Genomic DNA, 26,425 nt, shown 5'->3' with positions numbered 1-26,425 from the left:
CAGCGTCTATTTACATTAGCCAGTTTGCTAACTAGCGCTGTGTTTGGGTGAAAAGCTGCAGGTAGGTTTGAGAAAGGAGGAAGTTTTGATGGTGTGTAAGCTGGTAACGTTAGATAAGTCTGGTCTACAGGCTTCTCCTCCGGGTATAAAGCTGATGTAACGCCTTTTAGCGCAGGTTAGGTAGGTTAGCTAGGTAAGATTAGCAGGTTAGCTGCAGTGCAGCATCCAGAGCTCAGGCTGTCTTCATTTAATTCAGCTGCACTGCTTCATGCACAGCGAGTTAAAATGAAATTTCCCTTCCAAACAAACAGAAATGGCTTTGTGTTCTTCCTGAAATGTGGTCCTGTTAACTAGCTAGGTTAACATGGCCACAACAGAGTTTTAAAGGGGAATTCCACCAATTTTCCAAAATTTCTGAATAATTCAGTGTTTGAGATGTAAACAGAGCCATTCAGAGTGGTTTGGGGTGACATGGTTGATGGTAGAGACTCAGATTTCCTTACTACCCTACCACCACCAGTAACCCCCCACACGTGTCTTCAGAGTTTTTATATTGAACGTTGATAATGGTAAAATAGTCGAAAATCTGAAATAATAAGTTTTTTTTGGGGGGGGGGGGGCTGTTTTGCCTCACAACACCCAGCATGTACCTCTACATCAAGAATGAATTAAAATACATCTTGAGCTAAAACTTTATCTCAAAACTATCATAAAACAGTGTCTCAGACATCAGGCAGTGAATTCATAACCATTTCATGTAGTAACTTTCTGTGAGGGAGCTTTTAGAGGTGGACGTCTGGTTCCTATCACCACCACTGTGAACAGTTCTGACTGTAAGTTTATCTAGAACAGAGCGTTTCACACCAAACCACTCTGAACCACTCTGACCGACCCTGTTCACATCTCAACTGTTTAATTATGTAGAATTTTGCAAGTGCCAAATTAGTGATGGTGGGGGGTGTTTGTGGTCATGGGGGTGGGCGGTATGGGGTTGGGCGGTTAGGTGGTCTGTGTTTTTTTTCTTAGTGTTTATTTCTTTGCTGTGTTTGTGTCGTGGTTGCACATTGATCTTATCTGCACAGTAGTGCTGTTGTTGATGCTGCGTTCCAGATGTCCTTTTTTTAAAGAATAGCCTTTAGCTGTTTAGCTAAAACAGTGTGTTTTTTAATGAGGCAACTGCCTCTGTTATATTTTGTGTTGCCTCCAGCTCTCAAAAAAACTCTGACAGGTGTCTTCATGGAAAACACTGTTTTCTAACAAGCTTTGCACTCTGTGGATTTCTGTCATTTGTAACTGCAATTGTGGCCTTGTGCCATGTGGTGGCGCTGTAATCAGCAGAGTGCGCTGCCAAAACTGGAGCAGCAGTAAACGTATGGCCATAACTGATTATGGGGACACTGAGGTCCAGCCCTCTGTAGTTTCAGAGTTTCAGAAGGACTTTTTCTTTTATCTTCATATGATTTTTGATGTGGAAACTGCACCGTTCTGATGATGCAGTAGCCAATCGGGGGTGCAGCCCTTACAGGTCTACCTGACCAAACAGGGAAAGAATGTTTATTCCCCCACATTTTTAAGTGAATTTTGATTTTAAATGAAATTTGATTTGTTTTCTGTGAGCATTACAGCCAATCAAATCATTACACCCTAAATCATGTGCCACTGCTTAGCGACCGTTGCTATCTTCAATTGCCTCAAGCTGGTTCATTATCGGCGCCCTTCAGGTTGGTAACTAGCATGCAAGGTCCCTGAGGTCCTCTGTAGTTTATGAAGGGCTTTATGAAATTCAGTGTGGAAACAGTGGCGAATCTACACAATCAGCGGTGTCTGGTTCTTAGCTGACCTCAGAGCTGCTGTGGTTCGGCCGTAGACTGAACTTCCCGCTGTGTGTGTCTCTGTATGATGCCACCCAGAGCAACTTTGACTTCTTGAGATGTAACGTTACAGGTGTGTAGCACAACATACTACAGGCTGACACACAACATAGCTACGGTAAAATGTGAGCCAAACCATACAACTCGGTTTTATTTGGACCACTAGTAACGTTGAACATAATCAGCTTTAGTCAAGTTCCAGTAGCTGCTCAGTTTAGGTTACAGGCTCTGTAGTTGGTCTGTTAGCAGTTAGATGAGAAACGAATGGTTGTTCAAAGTTAAATTGTGTTACCTGCTCATAACAGCAACTACTACTAGCATTCTGGTAGCACAGTATCAAGTAATGTATTTTAGAGATCGGCAGATACAGCAGCGTTATGTCTGATTAACTGTATGAGTATCTGATCATCTTCTTTCCTAGGCCTCACTATTAGTTTCATCCCAGTTCCAGCCCTGTGTAGCACTTTCACAAAAGCTTTACTCTATAAGTTACAGAAAAAACTATATAAAATAGGTGTATTTTTAAAAGAATTACCTTGTTGTTTTATCATTATTAGAACTACTAAAATATGTTGCGTGTAAAAGTGTTATCCTCAGCCAGTTGTAGGCACGGTACACGTACTCATGCACATGTGAGCACAGGACGGAGCAGCTCTGCCTCGTTTTGAGCTGGAAAAACCCTGTATGTGTAGTCATGAGCGCTGCTTTTGCTCTTATCATTTCATTTTTATACTTGATCAGTAAGAATTTTCTTTTTATCGATCACATTTAGTTTACTGACCAAGTCGGTTATTTATCTTTCCGTACTCCTTCGGTTCTCGCTGCTTGGGGCTGTTTGTCGAGTTTAGTGAAGGTTTTTCTTTTCCCACTGACACACGAGTGCAGTATGTGATGTTCGTGCATCGCAAGAGTGAGGAGCGTGAAATTAGACCTAAATGTGTGAGAGTTGCTGCCCAGCTCCTCCATATAGGGCAGAGGTGGGGAAACTGACGGGCAGAGTCCAGTACGACATTGTGTCTATATGTATGTGTGCGTGTGTGTGTGTGTGTGTGTGTGTACATATATTTTATATATATATATAAAACGCATGTATCAGCGGATGCTGAGACGCAACGCAAAGGTCGCCAACTTTCTGCAGAGTCAATCGCTACAGACCTCCAAACTTCACGTGGCCTTCAGATTAGCTCAAGAACAGTGTAGAGAGCTTCATGGAATGGGTTTCCGTGGCCGAGCAGCTGCATCCAAGCCTTACATCACCAAGCGCAATGCAAAGCATAGAATGCAGTGGTGTAAAGCGCCACCACTGGACTCTAGAGCAGTGGAGACGTGTTCTCTGGAGTGACCAATCACGCTTCTCCGCCTGGCAATCCGATGGACGAGTCTGGGTTTGGCGGTTGCCAGGAGAACGGTACTTGTCTAACTGCATTGTGCCAAATGTAAAGTTTGGCGGAGGGGGGATTATGGTGTGGGGTTGTTGGGCTCGGCCCCTTAGTTCCAGTGAAGGGAACTCTTAATGCTTCAGCACCAAGAGATTTTGGACAATTTCATGCTCCCAATATTGTGGGAACAGTTTGGGGACGGCCCCTTCCTGTTCCAACATGACTGAGCACCAGTGCACAAAGCAAGATCCATAAAGACATGGATGAGCAAGTTTGGTGTGGAAGAACTTGACTGGCCTGCACAGAGTCCTGACCTCAACCTGACAGAACACCTTTGGGATGAATTAGAGCGGAGACTGCGAGCCAGGCCTTCTTGTCCAACATCAGTGTCTGACCTCACAAATACGCTTCTGGAAGAATGGTCAAAAATTCCCATAAACACATTCCTAAACCTTGCGGAAAGCCTTCACAGATGATGTTGGTAAAATGGTCGAAAATCTGAAATAATAAGTTTTCTTTGGCGGCTGTTTTGCCTCACAACACCCAGCATGTACCTCTACATCAAGAATGAATTAAAATACATTTTAAGCTAAAACTTTATCTCAAAACTATCATAAACAGTGTCTCAGTCATCAGGCAGTGAATTCATAACCATTTCATGTAGTAACTTTCTGTGAGGGAGCTTTTAGAGGTGGACGTCTGGTTCCTATCACCACCACTGTGAACAGTTCTGACTGTAAGTTTATCTGGAACAGAGCGTTTCACACCAAACCACTCTGAACCACTCTGACCGACCCTGTTCACATCTCAACTGTTTAATTATGTAGAATTTTGCAAGTGCCAAATTAGTGATGGTGGGGGGTGTTTGTGGTCATGAGGGTGGGCGGTATGGGGTTGGGCGGTTAGGTGGTCTGTGTTTTTTTTTCTCAGTGTTTATTTCTTTGCTGTGTTTGTGTCGTGGTTGCACATTGATCTTATCTGCGCAGTAGTGCTGTTGTTGATGCTGCGTTCCAGATGTACTTTCTGTAGCCAGTTATGATTTCATTAGAGAGAAATGTCTAATACAAAAAATTTCCGAGTCATTTAATTTCATGAGGCCATTTGCGTGATTTTTTTTTTTTGTAGAGATAGACATTTTAAATTTACCAGACACTCAAATATTATAATAGAATTAGGTCTTTATCCACACTCAGATCTGACCTGTGTCCACAGCAACACTACGTATATCCATTCAGTATAGCACTGTATGTAGTGTTGATATGAGTAAGACATTATTTTATATATATATATATATATATATATATATATATATATATATATGTGTGTGTGTGTGTGTGTGTGTGTGTGTGTGTGTGTGTGTGTGCGCGTGTGTGTGTGTGTATATATACACCTTGTATCTCCGAAATGGTAACTTTACAGGAAAAGTAAAAAAAAAACCTACTTTACTTTTAATGTAAGTCAGTGGAACCAGACTTTTTTCCAAGTCATTTTGCGTCATTTCCTTTGATCCATTCATCCTGATATTTACAAACAATGTAAAGGGTAACAGGCATTTTCAAATTGTCAAAAACTGAAAAACATCAAAAATGGAGATACGAGATTTAGTTCTGACAGCAGCGATATATAAATATCTCCATAATGTTTTTTTTTCTTTTTATGTTCTGTCACATTATGTGACTTCAGCTGGGTTTTGGCTTCAGAGCAAAGTCTGAAAGCTGGTAATATCTGCTTTTGTTCAGCATTGATCATTTGTTGTTACCTCTCTGCTGAACTGGTTTGCCTACTTTAATGAGCACAAAATAATGAGCAGAATATAGAGCAGTTAAAAAGTGCCTGTTATCGGTAACCAGTGGTCTAATTCTTTACCCGACTACACTTGATTGGCACCAATTTCAAAACTCACAGCTACACAGTGAAACTGGTTAAGAATGACCTTTAGCTGTTTAGCTAAAACAGTGTGTTTTTTAATGAGGCAGCTGCCTCCGTCATATTTTGTGTTGCCTCCAGCTCTCAAAAAAACTCTGACAGGTGTCTTCATGGAAAACACTGTTTTCTAACAAACTTTGCACTCTGTGGATTTCTGTCATTTGTAACTGCAATTGTGGCCTTATGCCATGTGGTGGCGCTGTAATCAGCAGAGTGCGCTGCCAAAACTGGAGCAGCAGTAAAAGTATGGCCATAACTGATTATGGGGACACTGAGGTCCAGCCCTCTGTACTTTCAGAGTTTCAGAAGGACTTTTTCTTTTATCTTCATATGATTTTTGATGTGGAAACAGCGCCGTTCTGTTGATGCAATAGCCAATCATGGGTGCAGCCCTTACAGGTCTACCCAACCAAATAGGGAAAGAATGTTTATTCCCCCACATTTTTAAGTGAATTTTGATCTTAAATGAAATTTGATTTGTTTTCTGTGAGCATTACAGCCAATCAAATCATTACACCCTAAATCATGTGCTGCCTTGAATTGCTGCTTAGCGACCGTTGCTTTCTGCAGTTGCCTCAAGCTGGTTCGTTATTGGCGCCCGTCATGTTCGTAACTAGCATGCAAAGTCCCTGAGGATGAAGGGCTTTATGAAATTCAGTGTGGAAACAGTGGCGAATCTACACAATCAGCGGTGTCTGGTTCTTAGCTGACCTCAGAGCTGCTGTGGTTCGGCCATAGACTGAACTTCCCGCTGTGTGTGTCTCTGTATGATGCCACCCAGAGCAACTTTGACTTCTTGAGATGTAACGTTACAGGTGTGTAGCACAACATACTACAGGCTGACACACAACATAGCTACGGTAAAATGTGAGAGTTCATGAGGGTAATTAACAGATTATGATTTGTAAAATCCAAACCATACAACTCGGTTTTATTTGGACCACTAGTAACGTTGCACATAATCGGCTTTAGTCAAGTTCCAGTAGCTGCTCAGTTTAGGTTACAGGCTCTGTAGTTGGTCTGTTAGCAATTAGATGAGAAACGAATGGTTGTTCAAAGTTAAATTGTGTTACTTGCTCATAACAGCAACTACTACTAGCATTCTGGTAGCACAGTATCAAGTAATGTATTTTAGAAATCAACAGATACAGCAGTGTTATGTCTGATTAACTGTATGAGTATCTGATCATCTTCTTTCCTAGGCCTCATTATTAGTTTCGTCCCAGTTCCAGCCCTGGGTAGCACTTTCACAAAAGCTTTACTCTATAAGTTACAGAAAAAACTATATAAAATAGGTGTATTTTTAAAAGAATTACCTTGTTGTTCTATCATTATTAGAACTACTAAAATATGTTGCGTGTAAAAGTGTTATCCTGAGCCAGTTGTAGGCACGGTACACGTACTGGTGCACATGTGAGCACATGATCAGGACGGAGCAGCTCTGCCTCGTTTTGAGCCGGAAAAACCCTGTATATGTAGTCATGAGCGCTGCTTTTGCTCTTATCATTTCATTTTTATACTTGATCAGTAAGAATTTTCTTTTTATCAATCACATTTAGTTTATTGACCAAGTCGGTTATTTATCTTTCCGTACTCCTTCGGTTCTCGCTGCTTGGGGCTGTTTGTCGAGTTTAGTGAAGGTTCTTTTCCCACTGACACACGAGTGCAGTATGTGATGTTTGTGCAACGCAAGAGCGAGGAGCATGAAATTAGACCTAAATGTGTGAGAGTTGGCTGCCCAGCTCCTCCATATAGGGCAGAGGTGGGAAACTGAGGGGCAGAGTCCAGTACAACATTTTGTGTGTGTGTGTGTGTATATGTGTGTATATATATATATATATATATATATATATAATGCATGTATCAGCGGATGCTGAGGCGCAACGCAAAGGTCGCCAACTTTCTGCAGAGTCAATCGCTACAGACTTCGAAACTTCATGTGGCCTTCAGATTAGCTCAAAAACAGTGTAGAGAGCTTCATGGAATGGGTTTCCATGGCCGAGCAGCTCCATCCAAGCCTTACATTACCAAGCGCAATGCAAAGCGTCGAATGCAGTGGTGTAAAGCACCACCACTGGACTGTAGAGCAGTGGAGACGTGTTCTCTGGAGTGACCAATCACGCTTCTCCGTCTGGCAATCCGATGGACGAGTCTGGGTTTGGTGGTTGCCAGGAGAACGGTACTTGTCTGACTGCATTGTGCCAAGTGTAAAGTTTGGTGAAGGGGGGATTGTGGTGTGGGGTTGTTTTTCAGGAATTGGGCTCGGCCCCTTAGTTCCGTCCCCTTAGGGCCAGAGTCCAGCATGACATGGTGATTTTCTTGAAAGGAGCTCTTAATGCTTCAGCAGACCAAGAGATTTTGGACAATTTTATGCTCCCAACTTTGTGGGAACAGTTTGGGGAGTTTGGCCCCTTCCTGTTCCAACATGACTGCACACCAGTGCACAAAGCAAGATCCATAAAGACATGGATGAGCAAGTTTGGTGTGGAAGAACTTGACTGAATTGAGTCCTGACCTCAGCCTGACAGAACACCTTTGGGATGAATTAGAGCAGAGACTGCGAGCCAGGCCTTCTCGTCCAACATCAGTGTCTGACCTCACAAATGCGCTTCTGGAAGAATGGTCAAAAGTTCCCATAAACACACTCCTAAACCTTGTGGAAAGCCTTCCCAGAAGAGTTGAAGCTGTTATAGCTGCAAAGAGTGGGCCGACATCATATTAAACCCTATGGATTAAGAATGGGATGTCACTTAAGTTCATATCCGTGTGAAGGCAGACGGGCCAATACTTTTGGCAATATAGTGTGTGTACATTTTATATATATATATATATATATATATATATATATATATATATATATATATATATGCACACACACACACACACACACACTATAATATTTTACCTGACTACACTTGATTGCCAAGGATTTCAAAAGAGCTACACAGTGAAACTGCTTAAGAATAGCCTTTAGCTGTTTAGCTGAAACTGTGTGTTTTTTTTTATGAGGCGTCTTCGTCATATTTTCTGTTGCCTCCAGCTGTCAAAAAAACTCTGACCTGTTATTGATCATATTTAGTTTACTGACCAAGTTATTTACCTTTCCATTTTCCTTCGGTTCTCATCGGTTGGGGCTGTTTGTCATGTTCAGTGAAGGTTTTTCTTTTCCCACTGACACAATATGTGACGCTGCATCACAAGAGTGATCTGAGAGTGTGAGATTAGACCTAAATGTGTGAGTCTCACGGTCAGTACGTGAGAGTTGGCTGCCCAGCTCCTCCGTATAGGACAGAGTTGGGAAACTGAGGGCCAGCATGACATGGTGATTTCCTTGCTCAAGTAGACCAACCACACCTGGTAACTAACTGATGAGGTGAATCAGGTGTTACTGAGCTGGAAAATCACCAAACTGTGCAGAAATCCAGCTCTCAGGACTGGAGTTCACCACCCTTGTTTTATGCCTCTTGCATCCCAAAGAAGACAAGGATAACACGGAGGAAATCTGATGCTTGTTCACTTGTTCTAGTCCTCTTTATCAATCAAGAAAATCATGTGTCATGAAAACATCTTCAGGTATCATGATATCGTATTTTTGCCATATTGCCTTCCCCTAGTGTCTGGATACTTTTGGCCGTTTTGTGCAAATAATAAAGTGTATGATGTAAATGATTTAGGGGTTTTAGGGGTGAAATGATGACCTGAATAAACTACAGTATGAGTGTTTCCGTTTTAGGCACCTGCTGGTTGGGTGCTTCAGTGGTCATCTCAGTGATGGGCAAGTATTTCTTCAACGAGACGGACATCAGGAGTGCGTGGGAGCATGTGCTTTCTGCCTTCTGGCAGAGGTACCCCAACCCTTACAGGTACCTGCAGTCTGTTTTATTGCCCTCCAGCCTCAGGCCCTATTTTCAGGGGCTGTCTTTGCCCTGAGCATATTAGGCATATATATATAGATGCCCTAGGTGCCTAATATTTATATAAAATATATATAAAATAACTTCAATTTTGGAGTATCTCAAACGGTAATGGTTAAATTAGAAATAAAGGTTCTGTTCAGGTACATTTTTCGTTCATCAAGGTACAAACAGTGTAAATGTTCCCTCAAAGGTTCTACAGTGGTTTTAAGGTCTGATTGTGAACCTTAAATAAGTTTTTCCAGGTGAAAAGTTCGTATTTGTACCTTTTCATAACCAAATGTTTTAAAACAGAACAATAAAATAAAAAGCCTGGAGACGAGACGGGGTGTGTGGAGTCAGTACAGCTTAGAAAATATAATTTTAATGGATTATGGTACAGTTATGTTCCCTGACTAAAGGTATTGAGATGAACTGCCCAGGTGACAGTTTCCTATCTTTTTTATATGAGCCAATACATTTATAAATAAGACATAAACATAAATAAGCAAAATTATCTGCTTTTATAGTGAGATAACTTACAACCCCAAATCAGAAAAAGTTGGAACGATATGGAAAAAGCAAATTAAGGAAAGAGAGCAGTGATTTCTAAAATGTACTTGCTTTTCATTGCACACAGTATAAACACAGATACATCATATTTCGTCTGGTCAGTTTAATGTAATTTGTAAATGTACATCCATTTCTGCCATTCAGCCCAGCAACGTATTCCACAAAAATTAGGAAGGGGGCCAGTTTAGGGCTAGTAATGAGGTACAATAATTACATAATGTGATTTGAAACAGGTGACATCAACAGAGGATTATAATCCTGATTTGGTTCAAAAGCAGCACCCAGGAGAGGCCTAGTCCTTTAGGAGCAAATATGGGCTGAGGAACGCCAGTTTACCAACAAATGTGTGAGAAAATGATTGAAATGTTTGGAAACAGTGTTCCTCAATGAAAGATGGAAGGGATTTGGATATTTCACCCTCTGCAGTGCTTAACATAGTTAAGGAATCTTTGGCCCTTCAGACGGCACTGCACACAAAACCATCAGTCATCTACAAGCTGTATAACTACAATCACTCTCAGGATTACTTCAGCAAACATTTGTCAAGGCCTACAATATGTAGTTATTTCAATAATTGCCAGTTAAAACTTTACGTTAAGTTAACCTTGTCCAGAGGCACTGGACCATCACACAGTGGACACACGTAAAGTGGTCAGACGAATCAGTATTTCAGGTCTTTTTTTGGAAGAAATGGACGTCATGTGCTCCAGACCAAAGATGAGAAGGTCCATTCAAAAGTCCAAAAGCCAAGGTCTGTCAGGGTGTGGTATTGTGTCAGTGCCTTTGGCAAAGGTAACTTACACTACTGTAACGGCACCATTAATGCAGAAAAGTACATAGAGACATATTCTGCCTTCAAGACAACATCTTTTCCAGGGACGCCCTGCATATTTCAACAAGACAATGAAAAATCTGCACATAATACAAAGGCATGGCTGTAGAAGAAGAGGGGGCGGGTGCAGTCCTGACCTGTCCCTAATAGGGAAAGTGTGACACATTTTAAAATGCAAAATGAAGACCCCACACTTTAAACTTGTTTGCAGGAAGAATAGGGCAAATTTACACCTTCATCACTTGGTCAATCAATCTCTAAATGTCTTTCAAGTGTTGTGAAAAGAACTGGCAACATTACAAAGTTATCAATGCTTTACTGTTCCAACTTTTTAAAAATAATGTTGCAAAAATCCAATTTTCAATGCAATACAGGTCAAAAATAATTAACCAGTCACTCTTTTCAGTTTTAATTTTAATTTAACATACTGCCCCAACTTTTTTTGATATGTGGTTGTAACATAATAAAATTACGCAAGTAAAAAATGTCTAGAAATATGTTAAATAATAGTATTCCTACGACAGTCTCAAAATGAAAAATGTTAGATATATTGATTAGAAATTCAGTTTTACGCAGTGTTGATGACTACACCACTTGGGAGCCCAGAGCCCCAACTAATTTAAAAATGTGTCACCAGGGGGTGCCATTCCTGTCTTTTGCCCAGATCACTAAATCCACTCCTGTCTGTTTTAGCCAGATACTCGAAACTGTACCAGCTGACACTGACTGGACAGCTTTGTGAAACTGGTCAGTGTAAAAAGTGGCTTTAAAGTTGCCCCTTGGCTGGACTGGGATTTGTCCAGTGTCAGAGATGGAATTATGGAATGTCTGAATCTGTTTGTAAAACCGATAGTTTCTCTTCTAAAATCTGATTGGTTAAGCCAAGTTTGAAGGCGTAAAATACTTAATATACATGCACACGTATCAGTTGATCTCTGTATTAATAGTGAATTCCACTAACATTTTCAAATTCCTGTGTAATTCAGTAGTTCATCGTAGAGAATCGTATAGGCTCAGATGTCTTTACAGTGGTGGTGATGGGAACCAGGGGTCACTATGACCACAACACAGACATTTTATTTACTGTGCAAAAGCACCAGTGAACCTACACGAGTCTTCTTTCTTTCTCTAGAATGGAGCATCTCACACCAAACCACTCTGAATGACTTTGAAAACATCTTGACTATTTAGTTTTGCAGAATTTTTAAAAAATCAGTGGAATTCTCCTTTAATCGCTCTATTTTGTCTCCCTCTTACTGCATCTTTCTCTTTCTTTTTTCTTTCTCTCTTCTCTTTCTCCCTCTTTCTCTCTCTTTCTTTTTCTCTCTTTCTTTCTCAGTACTCATGTTTTGACCGAGGATGTGGTTTTTCGGGAAGTGACTCCAGATAACTGCCTCCTGTCCCGACGCCTCCTTACAAAGACCAATCGGCTGCCTCGATGGGCGGAGCGCATCTTCCCAGGCAACCTGTCACGTTACGTTTACATCGTAGAGGACTCAATCGTCGACCCCAACAACAGACGCCTCACTACTCTAACCTGGAACTTAAACCACTCAAAATTAATGGTAAATAACACAAACACACACAAAGAAATGACTGCACTTCACTAAGAATGTAAATCCTTAAACAAGTGATGGAGCAGAGGTTTGCTTTCTGTATCTATATGCATTAATATTACTGCTTTTTTGCTGAACTTAACATAATGTGAAAGTTAAACATAAAATGTGGCTTGTGCGAAAGTTTTAAGTTAAACTCAGCAAATAAATAGAAATTATGCACTAATTTAGCATAAAATGCCATACTTAAGTGTGTCCTCTTGATGAGGCTGTGCAAACTTTTGCACGTGACTATGCCTGTCTGTGTGTGTTATCAGATGGTGGTGGAGCGCTGTGTGTTTCATGGTGAGCGTGAGAGGCCTGTGTGGACTCGTCTCACTAGAGAAGCTTGGATCTCATCAGGGGTCTTCGGGCTGTCCAGACCAATACAGGTAACACAAAAACACACCTGTACACAAAGGTAGCACACACAGACACACCTGTACACACAGGCATTTTTCTGCTGTTTTTCCAAAAAGTTTAATTTGTGTAAATTCGTGCTCAAGTAAGGACCAGCAAAATGTCCTCACTCGAGCAAAAATGTCATGTTGCCCTATCATTGTGAGAACATATAGTGTAAGTATAGTGAAACAAGCACCAACGCACCTGTATGTACAGATAACACACAAACACACCGGTACATACAGATAACACACAAACACACCTGTACATACAGATAACACACACACACACCTGTACATACAGATAACACACACACACACCTGTGCATACAGATGACACACATACACACCTGTTCATACAGAACACACAGACACCTGTACGTACCGGAATCACACAGACACACAAAATGCATGCACATTCAGGTGATGCAGAACACACCTACATATAACTCAAATAAGTAATTAATGTTCATCTGAATTAAGTGCAGCACCAAGCAGCACACCAAAGATACACACAGTGAGAGGGAAAAATTATTTAGACACTTTTGTCTTCAATATTTAATATATAAAAGTATTTCTTCAATAATAGAAAATGGTATATTCAAAATTAAAATTGTATTCATAAACTATGTTTAAAAAAAACCCAAAAAAACAAAAACTGTTTCTTTCTGAAGGCTCAACCAAGGTCAGTGGGCTTGATTGATGTTCACCTTTAAACAAGGCTGAAGTTGGCTTGTTATTTGCCAGCTTCTTAATCAAATGTGCCGTTCCACCTTAAATGCTACAGTTTGTATCGGCGCCAGAATGTAACTGCAGCTCCATTTAAAGTGGAACAGAAAATTCACTGAACAAGCTGATGAGTAGGACACCAACTTCAGCTCCCATATCTTTAACAGGCTCCCGTAAAACTTTAATTCAACACTGTTAGTTTGCTCTGCACATTTTACTCCAGACAGTTTCTCAAACCTTTGATGTCGAAGCAGCTTTGCTCAGTGTTTCAAATTTAAGAAGGGAGGGGAAGTTTTATTTTATTTTTATTTTCCTGCTTGTGTCTTTCAACATGTTGCTTCTGTGTGAGCCATCGCAGTGCCTCGCTGTAAACCAGCAAGTCAGAGCAGAGCTTATCAGATTATTCATGAGCGCACAATGAAAATGAAAACAACTCTTTCATTCCATGGCCAAATCATAGGGTTGTAAATGGGCGTGTAAAACCACAACTGGCCATTTTTCACCCCGACCGAAGTCACATACCTTCGAGGTAGACATCTGAGAACAATTAAAATGCTGAATAAAAGCATTCTGTGGCATCTCTAATAGATAATTGCAAAAGTACCAGTTTATAGAGTTTTATTATTTAGATAAACATGTTGATGGAGTAAAATAAACATTTTTCTCTAATTATATAAACTACTGACAACATTTCTCAAATTCCAAATAAAAATACTGTCATTTAAAGCATTTATTTGCAGAAAATGACAACTGGTCAAAATAAAAAAAAAATACATTTTTAAACCACATAATACCACTGTTTTCTTCCAGGATAACCTTGTACATGGCTTGATTAATGCATGATTCCAGATTATCACTGATCTTCCACCAAATCCCATAGTGAGTGCAAAATACTATGGCTTGTAGGCCTTTCCAGGTCTCCGTCTAACCATTAGATGACCTGGTCTTGGGCAAAGCTAAAAACTGGACTCATCAGAGAAAATGACCTCACTCCAGTCCTTATGGTCTTTTGCAAACCTCAGTCTAGCCCTTCATTGCTTCTCATGGATTACGGGCTTTTTCCTAGCTTTGCACAACTTCAGCACTGCTCTTAGGACCCTGCTTTGAACCTTACTGTGCACTTCATCCCAGCTGCCGTTTGGCGTTCTTTTTGTAGGTCACTTGATGTCATCCTACTTTGTTGAGTGACATTCAAATGAGTTGGCAGAGTTTTCACCTGTTTTCACATTACAGGTAGCAATCATCATGAAGTTGAAGGAGCTTCCTGAAGTTCTCAGAGACAACATTATTAAACAACATTCCAATGGAAAAAGCTACGGAGCCCAAACAAAGACCTTATACATTCATATCAATACAGTTTGTTCAATAATGTGCAAATGGACAGTTAATGGAACCACAACTAATCTCCTCTGTACAGGTGCATCCATGTAAGATTTCTCTTGGATTTATAATAAAGGGGGTATGAGAGAAGCCAAAAAGTGCTGCAGGGTGACCTGAAAGCAGCAGAACAGTTCTTTGCTAAAGAACAGAGAAATTAACTGCACTGTAGTCATTTCCGTTTTTACACCGCATGCAAAACTCCTCTGCTAAAAAGAAGCTCAGAGATCTGAATCTAAAATTTGCATATGAGCATTTAGACAAGCAGAACTGTTGTGGAACAGTGTGCTCTTATCAGATGAAACAATAATAGAGCGCTTCTGCCGTAATTATGCTTGTCATATTTGGAGAAAGAAAAGTTTAGTGTATGATCCCAAGAACACCCACAGTGAAGTATGAAGGTGAGAGCAGGTTTGCTGAGATGAATAGACCTAAACTGAACCACAATGCTATAAAAACGAATTTCTTCTCACTACAGACATCTCAAAACTGTAACTGCAGACTGTGGCTTTGCAATAAAGTACTAATGGCTATTAATTTGTGGTGTCTGAACACTTTTTTTTATATAAATTTTGTTTTTCAAATGTATCTATTCTTATGAATGCCTACTTTTTATTCATATTTAAAAGTACAAAATCAAGACACGGTGTGTGTAAATTTTAATTAGATATATCCACTGAAGGTTTTTTAAATAACAAAAACAAGTGTCTGAATACTTGTTTCTCCTCAGTGTACATGGAATGTATCTTTGCCTATTACAGTTCATCAGCACAAAAATGTTTTTAAGTGTGTTAAGTGGAAATGTTGCCAGAATTCTGTTTGTGAGGTTCTGATCTACTAAGCTAATTAAGTTTACAGAGCAGGTATTAACACACTGAACTATTATGTCTGTATAGGTTGTTACCTGTAGATACAAAAAAACAGAACCATTAAGAACTTTAGGGTATCCCTCTCTGCATAGTCCAAAGAAACACCTATGTCAGTATGTCAACTGGCTGGCAGTAGAGACGTCAGGCAGGAGCTGCCCATCCTCTGTATTTAGGGGTTGATGCAAAGTCATTTTATTCAGAATGAACACACCTCTTCCTCGCTTGATGCAAGGGGAGCTGTCTGTATACCTCAGATACCTCACTTATATGTTTCAGTATCTACCTGTGAGCTATGGTGACTCCCATTTTGCCAGACAAGCTCCATTGAAACTCGTACCCACATGCCATGCAAATCTGCTTGGTTAGAGATGATTCATTCCCTGGCCGGTGGGCTCTGCCCCTTATATGAGAATATGAGAAAAGTAGGCGCAGTGACAACCCGCTTGTAAAGTCTAGTAAAAGTATGAGGTGAGGTCAAACTAGCTTTTGCACAAATCTCCTGAATAGAAACATATCGAAAAAGGACCCGGGACGCAAGGCAGCGAGAGGCTGTATGCCTTTATTGGTGTAAGCTAGAGCTGTGGCCCCCACTATCCAGCATGGCAGGTGTTGTTTAGTGATGGGCTTCCTGGGGAAAGGTCTTGCCCAGGGTACGAACAGCTGATCATTTTTCCAAAACTCCTCAGCCCTGTTCAAGTAAATGCACACCGTGCACATCGGACACAGCATATGCAATTGCTGCAAACAATGGGGGGTAAAAAGCTGTCAACTTGAGCTGGAACGTTGTCGACGAATACAAAAATTTAGGGATAAAACCAGGATTTAGTTTCAACATGACCTCCAGATGCCCTGGTGTAAACTTCGGTTGCATGTTGGATGCACCGAAAATGCATGGATTTTTCTGACCCTCTCTCCTGTGCCCCCATGATACCATTGCCATGGAAGCCATCAGACTTAGAGGGGAAAGTAGGGCTGGCACAGGTCATGGTTTTCTGACCAGGATGCAGATAGAACACCACCATAGGCTTGAGTGGAGGCACGTGAGATAGGCCACTACTGTTTATGTTCATACAATCGAGCATTGATCCCCCTCTGAAAAAGATTTTTGGCAGAAAAAGGCTGACTCCAGGATCGAGGTACCTCCTCTTTGCATTCAGCGAAGTTATTTGTTGTCTAGTTACCCGCTTGGCTCCACTTCCCTCCGTAGCAGGAGCTGGTGGTCTTTGCACTGGTCCACTTTGTTGTGTGTTTGCACACATTCTGCCGATTCATGCTTAGGGGCAGTGTATTGGTGTTGCTGCCATCAGCTCGCATAACATTTGCTTGGGTGGCCTAGACTGATGGGGTGAAAGCTGCATTTATCGCAGTCCTCTTCATCTGAAAAGAGCCCATTCAGAATTGCACAGCTAGTCAGACTTGTCCTCTGCGTCCATGAGGTTCGGCTGTATGGTTGTGAAGCTGCTGAAGTCATCCATTAGTGGATCAGCATCATCAGCAGACAGTCAAACAGACTAGCATGGCGCACTAGCCTACGGCAGAGACAAAACTTGTAGTTAGATAGGTGTAGCCGCCATGACACTAGCCGAAAGCTAGCTAGCAAACTATTTAACTCGCCTCTTCTTGTTTGGAGACAATATACCTGAGCAGGTCTGCTGTTTGGAGACAGCTGAACTGTGTTAGCCTCTTGCATCTACCTATGATTAAGTACTGAAGTTGATACTACCACACTTATCTGAAGTTACCACCTGGCGACTGAGTTGTTAGCTCAGGCTGTGGACAGTTAAGCTAAGTTCCCGAGTCTGGTTTGCCGAGGCTGAGCTTATAAGTGAAGCAAGAAGAGGTTTTTGAATAACCAAGTGACGTTGCGTCAACCCTTAAATACAGAGGAGATGTGGCTTCTCTCTGACATGCATGTCCTGGCTACCATCCAATGGGGGCTGGCGTATTTATATAGATGCTTCTGAGGACTACATAGAAAGGCGTACCCATAACAAGTTTCCAAAATGAACGCTTGACAGAAAACTAAATTTATAGAAATTTATGTGGAGAGTCTAGATTCACATTTACACATTTCTGTTTTTCAGGAGTTTGGTTTGTCCAGGTTCAGAAGTAACCAAATGAAGGCCATGAAGGGTCTGGAGCATGCACTTTCTAAATTACACAGTAAGGGCTTCTCCTCTTGGTTCGTTTTTAGAGCAATTAAAGGAGAATTTGCTGATTTTCCAGAAGTCTACATAATTCAATGGTTAAGATGCATACAAAGTCAGTGGTTTGGTGTGCAATGGATCATCTAAACTTGAAAAAAAAATTATAGGGGACTATCTTGCCTTAAAATGGCCTGCACATACCTCTCCACTCTAATTGGAATTTAAAAATACATTTGAAGCCAAAATCTCATAAAGGACTATCATAAAAGATCCAGCAGCAGATTTATGATCATTTCATCTAACAGCTTTCTTTGAGGGACCTTAGAGAAGCATTAAAGAGGAATTACATTAATTTTTCTAAATTTCACCCAAAAATTTTGCATTTCAAAGTTGTTTAAAGTGGTTTAGTATGAAGTGCTCCATCTAGAAAAGCTTGACAATTCAGAACTGTTCACAGTGGTGGTGATAGGAACCAGACATCCACCTCTAAAAGCTCCCTCACAGAAAGTAATTACATGAAATGGTTATGAATTCACTGCCTGATGTCTGACATGCTGTTTCTTATGGTTGTTGGTAGATATTTTTTGTGATTGTAAATTTTGTGAATTGAGCATTTTACACTAAACTCCTCTGAATCACTGTTTATTGTTAATGATGTAATGATGCTAAAATTTCTGCATGATTTAAATCAGTTGAATTATGTTCATGTCCATTACATTTTGAATTACTTGAATTGTTTGGTAACTACTGAGAATCTAATATATGTACACCGATCAGGCATAACATTATGACCACCTCCTTGTTTCTATGCTCATTGTCCAATTTATCAGCTCCACTTACTACATAGGTGCACTGTGTAGTTCTACAATTACAGACTGTAGTCCATCTGTTTCTCTGCATACTTTGTTAGCCCCCTTTTACCCTGTTCTTCAGTGGTCAGGACCCACATGGACCCTCACAGAGCAGGTACTATTTGGGTGGTGGATCATTCTCAGCACTGCAGTAACACTGACATGGTGGTGGTGTGTTAGTGTGTGTTGCGCTGGTCTGAGTGGATCAGACACAGCAGTGCTGCTGGATTTTTAACACCTCAGTGTCACTGCTGGACTGAGAATAGTCCACCAACCAAAAATATCCAGCCAACAGCGTCCTGTGGGCAGCGTCCTGTGGCCACTAATGAAGGACTAGAAAATGACAGACACAAACTGTGCAGCAGCAGATGAGCTATCGTCTCTGACTTTACATCTACAAGGTGGACTGACAAGGTAGGAGTGTCTAATAGAGTGGACAGTGAGTGGACACAGTGTTTAAAAACTCCAGCAGCACAACGCACACTAACACACCATACCAGTGTTACTGCAGTGCTGAGAATGATCCACCACCCAAATAGTACCTGCTCTGTGAGGGTCCATGGGGGTCCTGACCACTGAAGAACAGGGTAAAAGGGGGCTAACAAAGTATGCAGAGAAACAGATGGACTACAGTCTGTAATTGTAGAACTACAAACTACAAAGTCCTATGTAGTAAGTGGAGCTGATAAAATGGACAATGAGTGTAGAAACAAGGAGGTGGTCAGAATGTTATGCCTGATTGGTGTGTGCGTCTGTGTGTATCTATGCATTATCATCAGGGATAAAGTTTGTTTTTTTTGCAGCAGTAATTGACAAACAGAAGCTGCTGTGTTGGCTTTATCATCTAAACATGCTGTTAAGGGAGCTGACAAACAGCTCACTATCATGGCTTGATTTTGGTTCCTCTTTTCAGGGACCTATTGTTTTTCACTCTGTACGATCTTGACACTTCTGCTGCTTCTCATCAGCTCTTGTGGTTTCAGATGATCATCTTTTTTTAGTCTGTGGTCAGTGGCATTAAATCAGCAGTTCTGCTTGCCCCTCTAAACTCCCAGTGGGTCTAAACCATCATTCTGTGCTTCGGAAAACTTATTACATGTTTTAGAAATGCTTATAACTAATTCATATGGTATATGTTTTAGTTTACAAGGGCATTATTAATTGCTTGCTAATTGTTTAGTAATCGTTTAGAAGCATTAAATGTTTCCCACACTTCTATAACTTAAACATAATTCGGCCAGTTTGTATTGTAGTAGGGCTGACAATAATTATGTTTCAGGGTGACAGTGAAGGTGGATTGAGCCAGAGATGCCTGGATTCTCTTTGATTTTGAGTCAGGAGCCTCTGCAGAACGTTCCATTTGTAGTTAATTTTGTGCTGTAGAACTGTCGTGGAGGCCGTCAGATTCAGTGATCTTTTTTCTGAACATCATTAATCATGACCTGATGTATTCATGAGTGGAGCAGACTGCACTGGAACATTATATCTTTTGCCACATCTTTTATCTAAAGCTTAAAGCTATTTTCTTTGACCTTTTTAGTTAAATCTGACTGAAAAAAAAAAAACAACAGACTTTGTTTTAAAGTCTGCTTCTCAACAAATACTGAACTATTAACAGTTCATACTGCCTGTGTAAAGAGGCTGTCGTGGAGGCTGTGAGATTCTGTGATCTGAGCGTTATTGATCATCACATGATGTACTCATGAGTAGTGCAGACCATACTAGAACATTATATATCTGTACAGTGTTGTGCCACATCTTTTATTTAAAGCCTAAAGCTACTTTGAGATACCTTTTCAGTTCAGTCTGAGGTGACAACCTTTTTTTGAGTTTGAGACCTTAACTAATCCAAGATATTTCGTTAAGAATTAGTTTATTTGCTAGCCATAATTTAAACTTGGCTGCGCTTAAACTCTGTCACTGTGGACATGTAAGTTTATTCTTTGTGAAAACTACCGTTGTGTTTGCTGAAGGTGTCAACCACAGCATTGTTGGAAATAGACTGGTTTTCTGCTTCTTCATCACGTCATACTGATTTGTATCACTCCTTTTTGAGTGCTCTTTAGTTAGCCCAGATCTTCAGTGTCCTTGCATAAACCCGGCAAGTTCCTAAACCTCTGTTACTTGTGCACATGCAGTGTCCTGTTTTCTTTGTCCTCTAATTTGTGAAATAGTTCCACACACATTTTCACTGTTGATCTGTTGCAGCTTAAACTGTTTAAATGCAAAGACACAAATATAAATTCTCAGTTTCATTACCATTAAAATTCTTTGTAAAATGGTAGGTTTTGACATTTTGTTGTAGTTCTGTTTTTAATCTTTGTTTTTTTTTTTCGGTCATAAAATGTATTTCTCCTTCTGAAAAAGAAAAAGGCCATTTTCAGTGGCTTAAATTTCACTGCATTCCTACCAGTTAACTACCTTGCTTGCTAGTTGTAGTTAGTTAACTTATTAGCTATAATAAATCAATAAACTGCACTGTTCTGTACTCTCAGCAATGTTTGCTCTTGCAGAGACTCATGTAAAGAGAAGCCTTTGTTCTCTTGAGAAGCATTAGTCATCTTGCTTATCATAGCATAATGCTGATATGTAATATTGTGCTGTTCTGCATTCAGCTGTGGAAAGTTCACATACAGTTGTCTATAGTGACACAGAATCATGTGCAGAATCAGACCCTGTTGAGTGTGACATTATGAGCAAAGCACTTATGTGGATGTCAGCATAAATGCTAATAGCATTAGCCTTAACCAGCATGTCACTGTAGCAAGCTCTTTACAAACTAATCATTCCAAAAATATCAGTCGACACATCAACATACAATCCTTTACATTTACAATTTACAGTGTCTAATAATTTACTCTTATTGTTGATGTAATAGTGCTTGGTAACTATTTGCTCAGTTGTCATTGGCTTCAGCTGCCGGCACTTTCCATGAATAGAGTTTATGTCCTTTTACTTTCTTAAAAGCAATGAAGTGACTACTGTTGTTTTTTTATTTCTGTAAATAAAGTGAAGGGATGTGTACTTTAACTTACAAAAAAATTGAATAAATTATAAAATTATTAAAAGTACCATTTAAATGATCACAAAAACGCATAAAATTGTCTGCTTTCACCTTTAATATGGCAGCTTTGGGCTGTCCCACCTCACTGGCGACCTTCTCAATTATATATTTTCATTACAAGCCTCCAGTAACCCCATAATTACTGTTATTAGGTTCATCTTCAAGTAATTTAATGTGAAAATAATGTTTTCACTTTCAAATTATTTAACTTAACAAAAACATTTTAACATGTCCAACATTTTATGCGCAGCCGTGTTACCCAAACCTTCTCCCCCTCGTAAAAAAATAGAACTTTCCATTTATTATGATATATACAGGAATTTGGATTGTCTTGTTGTTTACTGCAGAATGATCATCGGGCAAGTAAGTATTTTTATTTTATTTTCCTGATGTACGCAAAAAGTAGATTTGGCTGTTTCGGTGTGTGTGTCTGTGTATTTAATTAAAGATTTTATTTTTTATATATATATATATATATATGATTATTAGTAGTTAGCATGCAAAATGTGCACGCTGTCAAGCTAACCACTCCTGAATGCTGCATATTTTAAGTTAAATTTGCAACTCCGTTACCCATTATTTTAAACTTCAATTAATTTAAATGAAAATGACAAATATTTTAATGAAAACATTTGGATCAAAACAGCTTTTCAGCTTTCCCTTCTGCTGTATTTTGTAAGTTGGTTTTTATTGTATTAATATCAGCTTAATGGGGTCTGTGATCCCTGTGTTCAGACCTGTTCCTTGCTTTAACCCTCTAACCCAGGTTTCAATCCTGTTATTCGTTCATTTTGTTGAAAATAGTTGTAAAATATTTAATTTAGTAAAAATATATGTATTGCTAGAAAAAAACGAATTAATTTAACGCAGGCTTTTAAATGGCATTTATACAACTCCTTGAAATTATAAACAGGGTTGCAAAAAATACTTTACATTAAAAAAAAAAATTGGCTCATACTCTCTGATTTGACAGGCTGAGGTGGAAAAATAACATTTTTTGAAGGTTAAACACTTACTTTAATAAATTTACTTGCTTTACTTACTTACTTTGTCAAAAACACCAAAGACCAAAGAAAAAAGTACATTTTTAAACAGTAATAGACCTAAAATGAACTCCATTCACAGAAAGTGCCTGCAAGTGTTTCCAAAGCCGAAGGAGAACACACTCGAGTACCATTAGGAGCTATTTCTGTTTATCTTGGGCAGATACTAAAAAACATAAAGCTGGAACCTTCGTCACTGGACTGATGGCTGTTCCAGTTTACTGGTTCCAGAAGTTCTGATACTTTGTGCAGTGGAAAAATGACCTTTGTTTTCGTCTGGAATTGATGTCTGTATTGATTTGTATGAACTGTGGTAAGTGCTAGTTGTTGTCAAGGCCCCTTTGGCTTATTACATTGTAGTAATGTGTAGGTGGGGTCAAATGGGGTCCAGGCTCTTTGTGCAATGTGGAGACTTATGAGGACCTTTGGTAGCTAGAACACAAATGATGAGCAGTCAAGAGTGTTTAGAAAGACCATTTATAGTGATCGTTTATGAGAAGTCTTAAAACAGTGTTTGTCGGTTAAATACAGACTGATGTTCCGTTCGATATGGTAAGCACCAGATTTTAAACAAATAAGTCAAAATACTCACAAAGCAGCGGAACAATCTCTCATATTTCCGTGTATTTTTTAGTTTGAGTGCACAAATGTGTGTAGTTTTCATGGTTAATTTTAATTGGAAAGCATGTGTTTACAAATGGTTGCTTAATAGCATGATACTGTGACACTGTGATACTTTTTTTTTTTTTCAACTATGTTATCAAACGGTGATCATACTGTACAAATGAACACCTCTATCATTACCACGTCTCTTCTTGTAACACTAATGCTATCAGAAAAGTACTTTAGTTGAACTCTTTTGGGTGAGGACCTTCTGTTATGCAGCTGTTCCTCAGATGTTTGGGGGACCCGATGCCATAATCTTCGGTCAGCTTCTGTGGCTTTGCATAGGTTCCTTCTTTCTTTTCCGTTTTTTTTTACACATTTGCTATTTTTTCTTTTCACCAATTCTCCTCAGGCCGTCAGCATTTTTTAGCTTGTGGTTAGTAGCTGCAGTAGATGTGTCACAAAAGAGAAAAAATGGAAGGAAGGAACAGACATGTTGTTCTTTAGCAGCTGTCTGTTCTTTAATCTGTTATGGTGTCTATTTTCTCTGAATTTTTCCCTCATCTTTATCTGTTTAGTATCAGCGGCTCAGAGTCATCATGGCGACACACCTAAAGACTCCTCAGAGAAGGCCAAGAACATGACCTCTCCCTCCAGCTCCCAGAAGCCTCAGGAATATGTCTGACAAACACAACCTTCATCTCCCACCAGCCCCCTAACTGAGAGCCTTCATATGGCAGGTCAGGTTTGGAGACACAGGCTGTTAGAAAAGTCATATGCAAAGGTTTTGTCAAATTAGATGCTTCTAAGTGAAAATAAGTAACACACCTTATACGCATTTTTGTGCACAATGTAATGCACAGGTTTTATTTATTTGATTAATTAAACTTATTGGGAAATAAATAAAACATACAGTCAACTCCAGAATTATTAGCACCCTTCATGAAAATGAGTTTTTATACATACACACTCCCACACATGCAGTAAGGGATATTTGGGTTTTTTACACTGTGTAGATTTTTTTTCCTCTAATTTTCCTAAGAAGCATAATTTGAGAACATAGTTTCTAAAAATACTGGCACTCCCATTTTTAACATTTGGTGAAGAGAATGGAGAGAGAACAACAGTATTCTGTAATGCTTCGCAAGGTTTGAGAACACTAGTTGAGGGGTCTTGGACCGCTCCTCCATGTATTTCTTGATATCTTGGGTCTTCATTGTGTGTCACAATAACATTTATCATGATAACGATAAAATAATGTCATATTGCCCATCTCTACTTGCAACCATTTCTGTGTGGTTTTTGATGTGTGTTTGGGATTATTCTCTTGCTTAGAATGTCCACCCACAGCCAGGCTTCAACATTCTTGCAGATTTTGGACTAAAATCTCCTGGTATTTAGACTTCATTACACTTCATTACACACCACAAGATTTCCACACTTCTAAAACAGTTATGTTAAAAACAAGACATTCTGTCCTTAACTAGACAGATAGATGAGTTCACTTAAGGGCAAGACATTCTGTGTTAGTTTTAACACAGTGTTGAAATATTAATGTGGCGGTTTAACACATCTTACTTTTAACAAAGATTGTGTCAGATTCAAGACTGAGCTAAACTGTGCAGTTCTGAAACTGTGATCTTTGAGTTCCTTGTTGCTTCTCGCATGGGGAGTGGTGTCTGGGTGGGGTGTTCTAAATGCCAACTTCAACCGACCACTAATTTTTTACAATTTCCTCCTGATCTGTGTGGGTCGACATCCGTCTGTTTCTTTTGAGTTGGCGTCTCTTTGGTTTTATTCATGTAGATGAATGACAGAGGGATGTTACATGTGTGTAACTTGTTTGCACTCCAGGGAAACAAGAAATGGTCATAGACTACAACTGAGTTCTAGGAGGAACATTTATTATTTTTTATTGTTGTTTTTTTGTTTTTGCCCAGTTTATTGAAGGGAGCCAGTAAGTCTTGAGTTGACTGTAAATATAAAATGTTCCATAACCTGCACAGGCCATAGTGTGTTTATTTTTCAATATGTTAAATTCAGCAAATAAACAGTAATTGTGCATTGCAATGTTCAGAAGTTCTTGCTCTGTAGAGGAACTTCAAATCAACAAAATGTTTTATTTGCCCAGGATTGTCCAAACTTTTGCATATGACTGTGTATGATTGTCAGGCTAGACATACTGTTTGAGTGAAAAACTTAAGGTAAGTTATTAGGATATTAAAAGTCTTGTTTATATAGGGAAACTGTTTATAAGTAAGATACATGGTGTTCAGTGGCTGATATAAGATCCACAACTTAGTAACGGTTGATGAAAGCCCTTGTAGATGTACCACAGAGCTTTGGCAATCCTTGCTGGGGCTTTTAAAGTGCTACTGTGACTGTTATTTCTCTCAGATACATCACTGCTTTAGCCTGCCTGCATGTACCCTAAAGGGTGAAGACATATGGTTTAATGAAGTTCTTTTTTTTGAGCCCAACTTTGCTAAATATTCTCAAACAGCATGTTCATCAATCAGAAAATAATCAATAAATGATTGGAAATGAGCTCTATGGAGTTGCCAGGTTATTAGGTCCACCTTCCTACACTCATTGAAACTCCTATCATACAGATTCATGCTGTAGGTTTACAGTTACAGACTGGAGCTTGTCTGCACAATTGATCACCCCTTCTGTTCCAGTGTCACTGCTGTGCTGAGAATGGACCACCACCCAAACAATATCTGGTCAGTGGTGGTCCTATGGTGGTCTCTTTCCCTTGATGGATGAGGTAGAGGAGGGCTAATGAACTGTGCAGCAACAAATGGGCTAATTCTTGTAACTGGACACCTACAAAGTGCACCTATATTATAGGAGTTTCTGTTGAAGTAGCTACGAGGCAGATGAAGCTAATAAACTGGGAACTCGGTGTATTTAGCTGTCTTGAAAGCTGTGAAGCTGAACTGTATTCTGCATATGAATCCTCAGGGACTGAATGACTTTAGTTTACTTGAAATGTAACCTGACTCGCATTACTCAAGTGAGCGTAACACATCTAATATAAGAAATGAACTAATTTATTCATTCTTTTTAGGTTATAGATCTCAATTTTATAGCTTCACAAGCAATAGATGTTAATTTTTGCATCTGGAACACATTTTCATTGAGATGAAAAGTATGTCCTTTTGAGAAATATAGTAAAGAGTTTGGTAAAAAAATGTGAATTGTTATATTTATTCTTTGTTTCACAATGAAGGCTAATAAATGGTTGATACCACCTTTTAACATGA

General features: G+C 39.6%; 1 protein-coding gene across 3 annotated transcripts in view; it reads left to right on the top strand.

Annotated features, from left to right (window-relative positions):
* Positions 1-26,425, top strand: part of LOC118802064 (PRELI domain-containing protein 1, mitochondrial-like) — a 26,626-nt gene extending 201 nt beyond the window's left edge. Inside the window, exons 2-6 of one of the 3 annotated variants that reach the window (XM_036562525.1) lie at positions 8,910-9,039; positions 11,814-12,039; positions 12,348-12,461; positions 17,530-17,608; positions 23,735-26,425. In XM_036562525.1, the coding sequence (XP_036418418.1) occupies positions 8,948-9,039; positions 11,814-12,039; positions 12,348-12,461; positions 17,530-17,608; positions 23,735-23,841 (618 nt within the window). In that variant the 5' untranslated portion in view covers positions 8,910-8,947 and the 3' untranslated portion in view covers positions 23,842-26,425. Of the gene's footprint in view, positions 1-8,909; positions 9,040-11,813; positions 12,040-12,347; positions 12,462-14,432; positions 14,784-17,529; positions 17,609-23,734 lie in introns of those variants that run through there. The other 2 variants (XM_036562526.1, XM_036562524.1) reach the window with 2 other exon arrangements.

The sequence above is a fragment of the Colossoma macropomum genome, unplaced genomic scaffold (assembly GCF_904425465.1).
Source record: "Colossoma macropomum unplaced genomic scaffold, Colossoma_macropomum, whole genome shotgun sequence".
NCBI classification, from domain to species: Eukaryota; Metazoa; Chordata; class Actinopteri; order Characiformes; family Serrasalmidae; genus Colossoma; species Colossoma macropomum.
This window is presented reverse-complemented; position numbering and strand designations above follow the sequence as displayed.